The sequence below is a fragment of the Limulus polyphemus genome, unplaced genomic scaffold (assembly GCF_000517525.1).
Source record: "Limulus polyphemus unplaced genomic scaffold, Limulus_polyphemus-2.1.2 Scaffold3720, whole genome shotgun sequence".
In the NCBI taxonomy this organism is placed as follows: Eukaryota; Metazoa; Arthropoda; class Merostomata; order Xiphosura; family Limulidae; genus Limulus; species Limulus polyphemus.
Genome location: NW_013669330.1, coordinates 74,666 through 91,025, shown reverse-complemented (window position 1 = coordinate 91,025; position 16,360 = coordinate 74,666). Strand labels below are relative to the sequence as shown.

At 30.6% G+C, this 16,360-nt stretch overlaps 1 protein-coding gene across 3 annotated transcripts in view; it reads left to right on the top strand.

Annotated features, from left to right (window-relative positions):
* Positions 1-1,003: 1,003 nt before the first annotated feature.
* The window catches only part of LOC106469911, a 70,040-nt gene continuing 54,683 nt past the window's right edge, over positions 1,004-16,360 (top strand). The window contains exons 1-6 of one of the 3 annotated variants that reach the window (XM_022398482.1): positions 1,004-1,155; positions 2,131-2,219; positions 4,603-5,008; positions 6,448-6,604; positions 9,807-9,924; positions 12,473-15,600. In XM_022398482.1, the coding sequence (XP_022254190.1) occupies positions 4,626-5,008; positions 6,448-6,604; positions 9,807-9,924; positions 12,473-15,600 (3,786 nt within the window). In that variant the 5' untranslated portion in view covers positions 1,004-1,155; positions 2,131-2,219; positions 4,603-4,625. Of the gene's footprint in view, positions 1,156-1,268; positions 1,334-1,604; positions 1,684-2,130; positions 2,220-4,602; positions 5,009-6,447; positions 6,605-9,806; positions 9,925-12,472; positions 15,601-16,360 lie in introns of those variants that run through there. The other 2 variants (XM_022398484.1, XM_022398483.1) reach the window with 2 other exon arrangements.

Below are 16,360 nucleotides of genomic sequence, written 5' to 3'. Positions count from 1 at the left end.
GTAAAGCAAAATATTGAGTGTTTAACTAAACAAAAACAACATTTTGGTGTTATAAGGTCGTTTATTTCTAGTATTAATATGTCTTCTATACACCAATATGCACTACAGAAATTAAATAGTTATTCTTGATTTCAATGAAACCCTTGGCGCTTAGGTTTTTAAATCAAAGAAATTCAACAATGATACCGAAATGCTAATTTTGGAACACATAATTAATAGAACAATGCCCCGAAGAAGCCCCAAAGGAGATATGTCGGTTAAGATAAAAGTTATTTAATAATTATCTAAATGTAAATGTCGTGTTTTCTAATATTAATAAATTAACAGTTTATTGCAACTTGTAATTACATTATGAATTATTCTACGTCGTATATCTCGCAGTAGGCGTACCATATTGCCTGTGTAACTTTCATTGTCGTTCTAACATATACAAACTCAACCAATTACAATTTTTAAAGCCAAATCAAAAGCGGCTTTTTTATCCTAATCTTTCACAAAAATAAAAAGACCAAATGATTGTCGTTTTAACGTTAATTAGTACCTATTATCAAAAGTGCACAAAAATAATATGCTCTTTTTCATACTGCGATAAATAATTTAGAACTGTCCAAATCGATGTGATTTCAATTTCCAAACATCATATTTCTGTGTATTACATTTTAGGTTATTAGTGATTAGTAAAGAACTTAACCCCAGAAGGGGAAATGTTTTTACTTGTTTACCAATGCAGTTAGACAACACAACAATAACTAATTTTTCAAAAGTTCAAGATGAAGTAAATATAAAATTATACGTAAAATGTATGATACTTCGTTTATATTTCAGTGGGGTATAACTTAGTTAAAATTAATAAATTACACAGATAAGAAGTGAGCGAAAAAAAAATATGATTAGGCATCCAAAGTAACCCATTTTAACGCATAGATTGTCCTCTAGCGGAGTTTGATATTTGTTAACTTGTAAAATGTGTACGCCATTTTCATTTTCACATCAGGGTTAGAAACTCGGTACGATTAATTACTAAGAAAAGGACATACATATTAGCGGGTTCGAATCCAAGGAGGGTTAAGCCTAACATTTCTCTTGTTTTACCAAATATTTTCATTTTTCATAATCAGTTTAAAAGCAACTGCTTGAAGTATAACATAAAGAGTCGTAAGTATGAAATTATTTTAATACTGATAATTATACTAAAATTTATTGGTTAAATTGTGATTGTCAAGGGGTAAGACTTGCTGTGTTATTCGTTACGATAGTACTAGTAGTCTGGAGTAGACTGTAGTGTAGGCTTTTTACACAAACATGTACAGGTCTTGCTTTCCGAAAACTTTAAGTGAGCGTTAGACTCTTGACTAAGCCTTAAGTTAGGCTTAAGTAGTTGAGACGTTATGGCACTGTTTACACTATTAGTATTACTATTACACTTTTTTTACAGTGATATTGATGCTAAAAATATTATAGTTTATAAATTTTAGCAACACTGATAGTATTTGTTAGTGTAACATTATCTAACAAGTAACACGTAAACACTTATAAAAAAAAGTATAATACTTAATAGTTTGTGATTTTCGTGGTTAACTGTGACTGTGAGTGCGAGTTAGTACTAATAGTTCCTGTGAGTGTGGGTATACGTAAACCGTAACTAAATGCTTGAAACGTTAAATTTGTGCAATATTAATCAAGGTAGGAAGTGAAAAAATATGCAAATATATAAATTATAATGGTGGGATAATTATTACTAAGATTTTAAAAACTCAAAACTATGTCAAAAATCCACATTTTTTCCATATGTTAGACGAAATGTTGGAAATGAAAGTGACCCAGTGTCTTTCAAAGTTTCAGTTTCTCTTGTTATAACTAAGTAATAATCTTGTATTAAAGTTTGAACCTCAAACTTTTTAATTTTACTCAGACTATAGGGCAATGCTAGGAAGTAGTAGCTCTATTCAGTCATATAGTTCAGACTGTGATAGTGTTAGTGAAGCATAATATGATAGCTGTAAAGTGTAAATATGTATAAATGAAAGTGTATTGTTACTTTACAAGTACAACACAATTTGAGGGTTTTTTCTTGAAAAGTTCCCCTGAACATGTAATTTAAGTTATAACAACTTTTATTCCTTATAATAGATATGAAAACAGTACAACCTCAGTCCAGTGAAATGCACCTATGGACTTAGCTTCAGCTTTCATGATCAGTGTGCAATTAGATGCTCAAGGTAAATATTAGAAATAGTGAGAGTGAATTTTGCATTACGTTCCACTGATTTAGTTTTTTGACTGTTAAATATTATAATTTATTGCAGCATTATTGCACTTTTAATTTCATATTTCTATCTCAGAATTAACAATTTTCGAAACGTAAAACTTGATTTATCAGAAGATTTCATATAATTTTAACAAACTGTTAGTAGAGCATCTAAGTTTATAGTGCAGCTACATAGAACTAAACTTTTCTCAGGTATTAAGCGGATTAATTTCTAAACATTTTATGATTCTTACTGGTCTTGTATAAAATTTTCGTGTAAGTATGCAAAATGATCTTTTCAGATTAGTCTTTAAGGATTTAACAAAATAAGGCTACATAATATATTAAAAAAATAAAACTATTTTAATTAACTTAAGGTTTTATTTCTGATTGATTCACACTGAATTTTAACTAACTTTTTGGAATTTTGATTAATGCTCTTACTCGTACACAAATCAATCATATAGCTTGATAACTTTTTTTTTTCTCAATCTGATCAGTGGTAATTTTTACTCTCCTGAATAATCCTGATTTATTCTAAGTTCACATCAATTAAAATATTGTCTCATTCAGCCTTTTTAGGTACTCACTCTACCTATCTAAACAACCATTTAGTACAAATAACATAAGCTAAATCTAACCCTTTAAATCCTCATCCCTGTGCATCAAATATTTTGACATACACATTTACCATCTTCATCACATCATCAGGTAAACTATTCCAGAAGTTTATAATAGAGAAATAATTCTGCAGAGTAGCAAGTTTAGGACTAGGTACCAAAATAATATGTGTGTGTGTTTTATTGAAGATCCTACTTCTTTTTCATTTATCAGATCAGACATATGAACATTTTATTCCAAAACATTAACAATTTTTGATGATTTTTTAGTCTAGTTTTATAAGTCTCTTAGCACAGTTATAATTCAAAGAGCCCATCTTGAGACTGTATCCATTATTTTATTTTCAGAAATTTTTGTAAATGGCTTAGTAAACTTTATTAACACTTTTTTTTGTTATAGTTAAACTAAAATAATGGCATAAATCAGTTACCTACAATCTCACTTAAAATTCACTTTCTTTAACACATTATTCTGTCTAATAAACAAGTTTTTCTTGATTTCATATTATAATACTTTACTGAGCACCTTTTTTGAAAGTCATTTTCCATATTCTGCTCAATTCTAAGATGGCTCTTTTTTTTTTCTGAGTTAAAGAAATAGTATTCACAACTTTACCAGGAATTTTATCACCATTACCAACCTATTACATTTGTTAACATAAATATTGACCAACAAAGTCCTTGTAACAAAACCTCTTGAGGGCCCAACTTTAATTTAAAAAATGCTTATTTCTTATCACTTGAACTTTTTCACTTAAATAGTTTTTTTTTTTTTGAAGACTTAATCCAGTTATTAACTTTTGGTATGCATCTTATTAATTACTCAGGGAAAGTAAAGATAAGAAATTACTGAGATGACCTCTTTCATAAAAGCAGTCGCCCCTAAAAAATCAGCAGCAAGTTAGAAAAAACACACTAAAACCTAAATTAGTAAAGTAATTAAATAGATGCACCATTTGTTTAATAATATTTGTTATTAGATATCAGAGTAGTTGCTTCTGTTGAATAAATAAAAAAGAAACTGTAAGATGACTGAGAAAAGACTTTCTCTACTTTAGAATTTGTAGAAACAAGCAAAATATAAAAAATAAATGAATAGATAATAATACAAAACAAACACACTTAAAGATCTTTGAGAACATCTGTTCTCAAGTATCAAAAATAAGTTTGATATCTATAATTGTTAACATTTCATATGATTCTTGATACTAAAAACAAGATCTTAAACAGCATTTCCATGAAACAGTCAGACTTTTAATAGTTAATTACAAATAACATGTATTACAGAACAGTTTGTTAAAAACATGTTAAAAAACCGTTTACAGAATAACAATAGCAATATTAATACAAGGTATACTAGGTTACGTGCTGGTTTTATACATTTCCTCAGGTGCTTATTTAAACTGAGAAAGTTTTAATATTGCAATAATTTATGGAGTTTTTCTTTCTTTTGAATCAGTTGTTTTTTATTTGTAATTTGTATGGACCATTAATTTTAAAACTGTTGAACTGATGTTTATTATATCAAAACAAGCTTGAGTACTAGTATGCTAAATTTGTCATATTCTAAACAGATCTGCATTTTTTCTTTGTTTGTTGTGTCCCTGTTTGTTTTTTTGCATATTCATAATTTCAGCATACATATCTTAATATGTTGGATAGTAATTATTGTTAAAAATTACCATAAATATAGATGAATTAGGAGAAATAGATTTATCATATTCTGTTCCACAGGTTGAAACTGATACAGCTATACCATGGACGATCCAGAAGAAGACAGTTTACAAAACTCAACTTTGTCAATTCCAAGTACTTCATGTCATCAAGGAGTGGTGGTAGTTTTTGCTCAGCCTGATGAAAGTTCTGATTGTGAATGCTCAAAAGAAGAAAATGAGAACACAAATAATGCAGAAACTTTAATGCAGAATTCATATAATCTGAGAGACAGAGACTCTGAGGAAGAAGTTTCAGTACAGTTTGTATTAGACAAAGAAGAAGAAAGTGTTAGTAAAGAAAGCCCTTCTATGGAGCCTAAACCAAAAAAAAAACTTTCAAAAAAGGTTCCAAAGGCAACATACTTGAAAGATGATACCTTATCATTTGCAATTTGTGGAAAGAATGTTATTCCATTAAAATTAAGGCAAGTTTTACAATACTCTAACAAAATAGTATTCTTATATAAATCTTTTGTAATACCACATCAACAATCTGAAATCCAGCCAATTTCTTCCATAACTATTACACTAAAACATATAGATATATATATTAAAAGCTGTTTTAACTTTCCCAAAACGTTTGCTCTTTTATTAGCATTTATACTATTTTTGTCTTTCCATTCTAAACTATTTCGTATGTTAGGGGACAAATTATTTTTCACTAGGTTTCTACATGATCAAATTATATGAATTGTTTTTCCTTGCAATCTTGGAAAGATAAAACCCTGCTTTTTGAATTTTTCTTTTGAATTCCAAATTAATTAAATTTTTTTTTATAAAATTTGTAATAAAAATAAATTACTACATTAGTTGTACTGACTCCTTATGTTAGGATCTTAGATCACATCATTTTGTCTCTATTAACTTAGAGTTTCAAGAATTTTTGGAATGGCTGATGAATATGCTATTGTATCTTCTGAATTATGCATCTAAGATAAATCAATAACTAGACTATATTTCATTCATAACACACCAATAAAAGTGAAATTGCAAGATTCAACTTCTTTTTTTACATCTTACTATAATGGGCATAGCATGTATGTCATTATGTATGTAACCAAAACTCCTGCGCCATCTATTGTATGCCACCACAAACAAGAAAAATCCATAAAAAATTTCATCCTTGGGGTATTCAAGATTCAGACAACTAGAAAAGTAACTGTGGTATGTGCAACAACCATTTCTTTATAATAGAACACAATTTTAAATAAAAGTACTCTCTTCACAACAAGAACGTGACTTTCATTAGGACTGCACGTGAGGATTTGATTATATTGTTATTGATGTAATTTCTAAATGTGGTACTGAGAAATTGGAGTTCTTAAAAATACTATTATTTTTTCAATAAATGGTACCACTTGTAATATATAAAAACATTACAGTTTATGTCGGTAAAATTTACGTAAATTTTAAGCTCTGTCTGTACCTTGAATCATTTTGATGCAATGAGTTGTGTATAACTCAAGAGCACAGTCCGAACACTTTTCACTTGCAGCACTTCCCAGAAAAAAAAATCCTTTTTTAGAAAATGTTAAATTTTTTTCAATAAAGTATAAATACTACAATTAGTAATTACTAGAACAAACCATTGCCCGTAGGGTGGCATTGCTGCTATTATATAAAATTTAACATCTTAAATACGGTATTACACTTCCAAAAATTAAATGTAGCCCTTATTATGTTAATGTTGTTACTTAGCTGTACTTACTTCAAATGAGAATTTCATAATTTTCAAAGTCATTGAGTCATTTTGGTAAGATATAGTTAAGTAATTTTATAAACTTTAAAACTGAGTTGAAGTAAAATATCAGAGGTACCTTTGTTGTAAATAATGTAATAAATTTCTTCTTGTTTATTTTACCAGAGAAACAGTGAAACCTAGAAGAATTTCTGCAAAATTAAGAGAGAAGTGGATTTTAATGACTAAGATAAAGAAACAAATTCCTTGTCCTGTTACCAGCTGTGAGAGAACATTCTCAAATATTAATGGAATTATCAACCATTATCAGTGGTGTATTGGAGTAAGTCCACATAGTTCATTACGTTCTTCTCTGTTTTATGATGGTGTTACAAATGTTACTGTATTTGTTGTATCATATACATAAACACCAGTGTCTGTATGTGTGAAACATAACTTAATATTGTTACAAACCAACAGATGGCGCTATTATATTTACTGTTTTTTTTTATTTTGGTATTTTTCACCTTCAGTAACAGATTTTTAAAAACTTGCGAAAAAATTGTATGAGAATTTTTATTGAAAAGTTATACCTTTATGGACTTGCCCTTGAACTAAATCTTTGCCATTGTCATCACAATAAAGTGCAGGGTCAGACATTTGATCATGTAGGAATATTTCTTCCAGAACTAATCTTTTCATATGGTCAACTCAGTACAGCTTTATCAAGAAGCAGATTCGAATATAACATCAACACAAACATCAAAATTATCATAAATCCAAATTCTAATCAAGGACCATTTGCAAGTGATTGCAAAATATCTACAAAAAAAACTTTTGTAAAATACTAGAATGTTATGTTTAAATAATATAACAAAACAGTAAAATTATATGGGAATCAAATTCTAAGTTATTTAAACTAGGGGAAATAAATGAAATGAACTGTCAAGTTGGCAAAAAAATATGACTAATTATATTGAGGTTGCCCCCCCATTGGCACAGCGGTATGTGTGCAGACTTATACTGCTAGAAACTGGGTTTCAATACCCGTGGTGATCTGAGCACAGATAACCCTTTGTGCAGCTTTGTGCTTAATAAGATACAACAACAGTATATTGAGGTATAAAATACTGGCCCAGCCATTTCGCTATGATGTTTGTTTACTAACCCTTAAGAGTGATAAAATAGTCTCAAATATTGTTGATGTTTTTCACCTTTTTAAGTTTTGAAAATATCTACAGATTTTCTTCTTGTTACCAGAAAACAAAGTTGAATTGTTTTTTTTTCCCATGGTTTTAAAAGAAAGTATCCATGTGTTGAAAATTTGACATTCTACCATGAGTTTTTCGCCCTTCTTCTGTACTTTGTTCCCACTTTTATGCAGACCGATGGGACTGTAGTTTTTTAATAGACAGTCTGTCTGTCTGATCCTAAGTTGTTGTTTTGGTTAAGTATCTTTCAGGCCTGGTCAGAAACTTCTCTTTACCCCACTACATGCCCAATTGTTGGGGGGGGGGGGCTTTACAATGATAGGAATTGAGGTTTGTTTACTCTTAACTCAAGAATTAATCACATGACTTGTTGTCTCAAGATGTCAGGAAAAACCATTAATTTGAAGCCTGTTCCGAACCTCAAATCAGATTAGAAGCTTAAGAAGAGAGGATGAGCAGACAGAGTTGCAACAATATTGCACTTGAGATTGACGAACGGTGATTGTCATGTTCTGTGACTGTCATTGGTCATGTCTTGTAGTTTTTGTTGATAACAGTTGCTGAGAGGTTGAACCACGCACACTAGTTCCAATTGGTTCATTTTTATAAGATAATCAAATTGAAATGATTTATTCTTTACTTATTTATATCTTAAAGTTTCTACTTTTATTGATAGTAAAGATTGTTGCCCATTGTTGAGTAAACAGCCTTTTCAGGGAGGCAGAGATTTATAAATCAGATGCCCTAAACAAATTTTGATGTGGTGGTGGTGGGAAATGGAAGTATCCTGAGAAAACAGAATTTTCTACCCTACAAGTGCTGAAGGCTGTAAAAGAGATAAGGACATATGGTTAAACATTCTCATTCAAGGCATGTATTATGTTTAGAAGTGAGAGGTATCATTGCCAAGTTTCATGGGGGGGGGGTGTAGCTAGTGATGAAAATTGCTTTGTTAGTTTGGTACGGTTGATTGCTTTTTTTGAAGTATTTAATCACGATCGTTGTTATACGTTTTCTGGTGTTAGGTATTCCGGTGAGGTACATTTTGGGAGCCAAAATGCTATTCCAATTTCTTGGTTTTGTGCTCTTTGAATGTGACTGTACTGAATATGTGACATGTTGACTGTTACCATGTTAACATATTCTATTATAGGGCATATGAATGATTTGAACATAACCACTATTGTCTTTGGTTCGACCCATTTACTATTTCTCTTATCTTTCTTAGATAATAAATTCTTCTGTGGACTTTAGTTATTATGATTTTAAAGTGATCTAACTATGTTAGTTTATTATTGTATGTAAAGCATAGATATTCAGCTGTCCTTGAAAATTGTAGTTCTGTGTCATATTTTTATTTCAACTTTGGGGAGAGACTTACTTTTGCAAGTTATCTTTCTGTTGAACATTATTGCTTGAGTTTTGGTTGTGTTAAGCACAACTCGCCATGTGTTACACCAATCTATTATACTATTAAGCGAGGTTTGGACTTTAGATGCTGCAAGCTTATTAGTCTATAATTTTTTAAGATCTTTGTTGGTTGGGTTGGTTAATAGACAGTGAAGATCCTGTTAGTTTATAAACATAGTAATTTAATCTCCATTGTATTTTGGCAAGTTCTGAGTAGGCTTACTTTTTATGCATTTATACTCTCGGGTCTTTGTATCCATTCTTAATACCATGATTCTTGGTTTATGTATAGTTTTGAGTTTGCTTTTTAAACTTGGTGAATGTGATTGGTTCATGCCTTTGTCTTTTTTATTGTGATGTATGAGAAAAGTCAAAAGGTCTGTTATTTATTGGACCTCATTCTGTTGCCATATAGATGTTACGGCATGTACTCAAGATGACTTCAATATACATTCTGTTGTTTTTTTTACTAAATCCCCTCTCAGTTAGTTTTGTTGTATCTTGATTTCCCTACCGGATACTACAAATATGGTTTCTGCTTTTTAATTTACCATTCTAAAATTAAACAAGGATTTAATAAAGGTTTTAATTTTATTATTCTCTCTGTTGTTCCTTCCTATTTCAGTGGTTTTTGTATGACCATATTGACTTCTTATAGTCAAATTCATAATTCCATTTACATTTGAAAAGTTGATGGATTTACTTAGTTATAGAAACAAAAAACTTTATGATGATATTGTTACTTTAAAGTGAACTAGAAATATTTTAATTCTTTTATAAATCAGTTCAGTAGTATTTGTTTTGTAGTGTGATTTTTATCATTGTTTTTAAGACTACTGAATTATATTGTACAACTTTAACAAGCTTAAGTTTTAAGTTAAAAGTTTCAGTGTTTAAAGTATACTTTTTATTTTTAATCTGCAGCTCAATGGAAAACAATATTCAGTGTGTCAGTTCTGTAGTGTACCTGTTCTCACTGAAAATAATTCAGAAGAAAATCATGTAAAGAGCAAACATCCAGAAAGGTTACAGATATACAAAAGTAAGTTATATTGAGCTTTTAATATCTTGTGTATGATGTTTTTGGTAATGTTTTTATTCACTGTAAATCAAGTTAATTAGGCCCTCTAAGTTTCTTTCACTACACAGCATAATTTTGGTGATAAGAAAAACTAAATTCTAAACTTGTTTCTACTAAAAGACATGCAAGAATGTAACTGATTTGTTCTTTTGTGACAATAATATTTGGATTTTTAATTTTTTTTCAAGGTCATTATGAAGTTTTAAAATTGTACAAGTATCTATCATAATTCTGGTATAGTTCATTGAATATGTGTACTCTGAAATTATATGGATATTCAGAAGGACTTGTTCTGTATTTATCACACTAATAAATTATTTCTTTAAATTCATTATATATTTTTGATGCTCCCACTTTGCATGAAAATTACATTTTTTTTGTCCACATTTATTCTGTTTCTGAATGAAAGTAATGATCTTTTTGAGGTTTTAATAACTGCTACTTAATTCCAAGTTTTGAACCTTATATGAAACTTATCTGACAACACTTAGTGCAGTCTTATTTATTTTATGCTTAAAAACGTTGTTAAACTATTCAGCATAGTGTGTTAACCCTCATGCTACGGGCGTCCTTTTCTGTGCATGTCACGAGGTTTTCCTCAGTTACATTCAAAATTTAATTAAGCTACTTTATTATTGGGTATACAAATAAACTTGGCATGAAAATGTAGCTAATAATCCAAATTTGAATATTATATATGTTTTAAATTCTTAGTTTTATAATGCAATTTAAAAAAAAACTGCATTTCCCCTAGTGTGAGAATTGTGACCGTTCTCTCTAGGCATCCATTCTTCTCTAATTTATTTGCCACCCCTTCAGGAAGTGTGAAATTGAATGTAAAGTGCTCATTATAATTCAAGTAAAATATAATTTTTATAGCCTTCAATCTTATTTGGTTTCAGAGCCATAAAATAGAAAATCATATCCCTCTTGCCATGCCCATCTGTCACATCCTCTATTTCAGAAATTGTCAATAGTTCTTTCTGATGTTTAATACTATATTACTTAGAGCCAATAGAAAGCCAAAGTTCTAATATCAAATGACATGCCATGTTGTGTAGTTTTCTGTGTATAGAATTGTCTATTTCGCTTTGAGTTCAGTCTTTATCCCCACAGGAAATGCATTACTTAGCTTAACTGAATGTTTATCAGCTCTTGTTGCATAGTTAGAAAGCCGGAAAAACTGTGATAGCTAGAGGACTTTGTCTGCTTTTTGTGTGTTGTTATTCTGTTTTCTTTGGTGCATTATTTAATTAAAGAAAAAATTATTTAGTGCAGTAGTACCATTAGTATATAAAAATAGGGTTAAGTTTAATCGACGGTCGACCACAAAAAAAAAGAAGAAAAGAAGACCTGGGTAAGGACTATATTTCTTGTCTTTTATGTGTATTCTTTATTTATTAGTATAAAGTAACTAAAATGTACAAATTATAAACTTTTTAGGTTAGATTAAGTAAAATAAATAATAATAAAATTTTTCAGAAGGTATGCTCATGACCAACTAGCAATTAGCCTTTGTATCATGTAATTTGATGGGGTAATGTGAGTTGCACATTCGCCAAGTGATTTACAACTTCTTTGGCAGGAATATTAGTTAGACATGGTTCAAGGGGCAATAAAAGAATCAAATTTAAGTATAAATAGATGTATGTTGTTGAGTTTAAAGCTATTTAGGATAAATAAATCTAGTTTCATGTTACAATTGGAAGTCACTCTAGAAAGAAAATAGGGCAATTTAAATTTATTTTGAATTTTATTTTGGTGGTTATGAAGTTGTCCAAATTGAAAGTAACAGATAAGATATAAAGTTGTACTGAAAAGAAAACGTTTGAAATTTAATTAGGAGGTTTTAGAGATTACGCAAATGAAATTTGAGGTTTTTTATACAAAAAAAAGTAATTTTAATCTTAACATGAAAATCACTTTGCACTCAGAGCAGTCAATGCTTTGACACCATATATTCATGGAGGAAGTTTTAGTGAAAATACTTCATTAAAAATTCTCATGTTTTGTCTGCAAATGAATTAATATATACTGAGAGTTTGGAAAATGTTGTGAAGATACACAAAACATTTTAGAAGTTACAGTATGGAAACTCTGAAGGTCAATTGTTAGGTCGAATTGACTGAGCTCGTAGTGAAAAAGTTAAAGGATACTGTATCTATCTGAACCTTTGTTTGATATATATTTTGTTTGATGTATGTTCTTTGACATACTGCATATTTGCAAAGCCTTGTGCATCATGTATCATGTAATTGATTATTTTATTTCTTTGGTCTGAAATTGTCCCACTTCAAAAATGCAGAACATTTAAAAAATACTGCCCATTTACGTTTGATTCCTCATGTGGAATATGAAGAAAAAGTATCTTAACTAAGAAAGATAACTTTCTTGACCTTATGATTTGGGTGTTAAATAGATTGCAGCTGCATACTGTTACAGTTTTAAAAAATGTGTTTAGATTATTTAAAATTGGTTATCACTACATAGTTTATTTTTCTATTTTCAGCTTTCAGGAGAAAAGGATTCAGGAAAAAATCTACCTTATACAGTAGTTCAGAGGATGAAATGAATGTCAAGAAGCAGCAGCAGTGTAGAAAACAAGCTCAGAAAACTTTAAGAGACGAGAACAGACTTAATTCAATGGTTTCTTTTAGTGGTTTTGAAAAGCCTAGAAGGACTTACACAAGAGAAAACATAAAACCAAAACCAATATTATGTGATGAGGAATCTATTAATAGTACCTTGAACTCTACTATGTCAGAAACAAATTCTTCTAGTTATGAAAGTAATTGTGAGGATTTGTTTCTTTCTGCATTTAGTGCTTCTGAAGAACATACTGTAGAGAGGGGAAGAGAAAAAGAAAATGAATCATTACCTGCAGAAATATGCTCATCTAATGTTTCAAAATCATCAACATTATCTTTTCCAGAGACCAAACTTCAGTCTAGTCCATCAAAACTGAACGAATCTGGTCAAAGTACATCTGTGGAAGATGCACGCATAACCTTAATAGACTCTTCTGAAGAGTCTGACTCTTGTGCATCTGCTAGAACAGAGTCTCAAGTGAAAAGTGATTACATTTCTTGTGTTTCAAGTAGTGAATATGATAAAACATACGCCAGTCCAACATTATTAGAGAATGAAGATAAAATCGTTTTGTGCAATGCTTCTTCTTCTGAAAGCTCTTTGAACTTGGAACTTTGTAATACTAAAACAATTCACGAAGTTAATGCCTTAAATGAAAATGTTCCAGGTTCTGTACCTTCTACATTCGAAGAAAATGACAGAACTAGTACACAGAATGTAAACCAGAATGGATTATCTTTCTCAAAGAGTTGTCCAACGAATTTCACACCATGCAAAAATTTAAACCATATTGAAAGAAAACGATTGCTTGTGACACCAGTTCTTCAAGAAGAATTTGAACCATGTCAAAAGAAGATAAAATTAACACATGCTCTTAACATTAATGACTCTCATTTGAACTCTCCTAATAATTCTAATGACAGCGAAAAACCTAACTTCATGCACAGTTTAGAACTCTCTCCCTCCTCCAAACTGAATACTGACCATGTAATTGAATCTGAAGCAAAACATATTAGCATTAACCTGTTGGAAGCTAGACCTTTATCAGATGGTGCAGCAGAAATTGTATCATTTCAGAATATTTCACCAAATTACAGTGCAAAGTCTCAATTAGTTAAAAACAGTCCATCATTTACCACAAGCAGCTTAGAGAAAAACAGTCCAAGAGGTAAATACAAGTCTAAGGGTGTTTATACATCTACTCCAACTGTGTTATTCCTACGACCAGAGATAGATGAACTTCAAGTGAACAGTCCTGCTGAGAAGCCACCATCAGACAGTGTTTTGAAAGATAAAAACTTCTCAACTACTGTGTCTGAAAAAGACAACATAGAATTCTCCATTTCCCCCAAGAAAATAAGTTCTCATGATGTCAACCTTACCGAACATCAAGCCTCGAGGAAAAGAAATAGAAATATTTTTGAAACCTTAGGTATAAGAACACAGAGTAGTCAAGCTACTGTTAAAAAATCATTAAGCACAAAAAGCAGTCAATGTTCTTCTGTTGTGAATGGAACTCTGTCTCAAGAGAAAGAAGAACATGAAGCTCCATCACCAACTGAAGTTCCTCAAACTTGTTTCAAAATGGTTGGAGATGAAAAACATCTGACAGTGTCACGTAACTTAAAGCCTACACAAATATCAGACAATTCTCTCATAAATACTGACAATTCAATTGTCCTTAATGATGCAGATAAACCAGGAAGTAGCTTGCCTGATAATTGCAAAGATCCATGGTATCATAAAGCTTCTTCTCTTAACTCAGATGAGGATTTTGCTGATTCTTCTGGTCATTACACAGTACATAATTATTCCTTTATTGCAACTGAACAGACTGGGAAAGACAATGTTAATAACAATGAAAATCAATCTAGTATGTTAAAATCTTCAAGAAAAGACATGTTATTGGCAAATATATTAGAAATGAGTAGATTGAAAGACTCTTTGGGACGAAGAAAAGCAGTTCATCTATTTCAATGTAGAGAGAGCACTAGGATGAAAGGTAGTGGTAGAGATTTTACTAAAAAAAAGCTATCTGCAAAAGTGAGTAAAGCTAGAGAAGATATAGCAGTAGTTTCAGATATAAATTGCATAGAGCTGACCAAAGGAAGTGCAGAACCTAAGAGGATGTTCACCAGGATTCGAAGTTTCAGAAGACGTGGCAGGCCATGTGGAAGAAAATATTTTAGATCAGAAAGACTGGAACATAATAAAATTCCTCCTGAAGCATACTTTTCTTTAGAAAATACAAGTGCCTTTTGTCAAACTTCAAAAAATTTCAGAAGTAGAGGAAGGGGTAGGCCTAGAAAACTTCGGGAGGTTCCCAGGAGTTCAAAATCATTGAGTCAAGAAACCATGGTTGTAAGTGATTGTAATTCAGAAAAATCTAAAGAGATATATTCATCTATTGAACAAGAAAATGGAATGTTTGGAAGGTCACAGACATTTGAAAATGGAAAAGGGACAATAATATCAGATGACCTGTCAGTTGTAGAAGACTATCTAACTGATGGTCTGCAGATGACTACTACAACTTTAGTGAATAAAAACCTTATTAGAGGAACAGAGAGTGGTAGAAGAAGAAGAGGAAGGCCTAGAAAGACAACTGTGCATGTTATAGAAAAAGAAACAGTTATAGAGGAATCAGAAAAGGCACCAGTAAATTTTCACATTTCAGAAGGATCAAAAAGTTGTTCAGCTGATACATGTAATTCTCATGATACAGAAATAAATGACGCACTTTCAATGAACAAGGTATCTGCTACAGAAACAATTAGAGGTAAGAGAAAAAGAGGAAGGCCAAGAGCAGCTGCTTTGCATACTGTGGAAAGAGAATTAGCAACAGGTGATTCTGGAAGAAAGGCTGTAAGTTTCCAAACTTCAGAAGAATCCAACAATTATTCGGGTGATAGTTCTTTTTATGATGCAGAATTGCCTGATACTTTTGGAATTGACAAACTACCAGTTAGAGGAGGATATAGTGATAGAAGGAGTAGAGGAAGAAATAAAATAACATCTGTACAAGCTACAGAAGAGTCTAAAGAAAAGGTAATGTTTCTCAAAATTGCAAATCTTTCCATAAATCATTATTTTTTCTCGCTTAAATGTATTTTCTGTAGTCATGGTTAGAAATATAGGACTAAGACAACGTTAAGCTTAATGGAAGAATTATTTCTAACATATTAAATGTCCGTCCATTTTACATTGCATTATGAAGCTCTAAAATTAAGAACACTTAAGTTTATTCAAACAAATGGAGGTAACTTTAGTGTATAAGCAGCAAATTTATTTCTTTTTTAACATGAATATCGGTACATCACACAAATTCTCAAGAAGGACTACCTTAAAGCTTTACAAATAAACAGAGCATGAAGATACATTGATAAATTAGCTATATCAAATGTATCAACTTCCTTTGACGTAGCTAAACATATCTGTCTGACTGATCTAGTACTTAAAAAAAGTTCTAAGAATTTATGATTTAAACATTGGATTTATTAATCAAACATTTTCGTTCTATGTTCACAATAAAACAGGAAGTTTTAATTTTAAAGCTGTAGATTTCCCATTTCAAAGCAGAAACATTGCAAAGAAAATATGTTAACATTTGCCTATAAGAACTCATTAGATTTGCAATAACGTGTAATAAATTGAAAGATTTTATGTATATATATATATATATATATATATATATATAGAGAGAGAGAGAGAGAGAGAGAGCTACGTAATAACTAACAACATAACTCCTTTAGTAGAGTAATTACTTTACTTTTGAATAGTAATTAACTATTAACTTTAGTAATAGTTG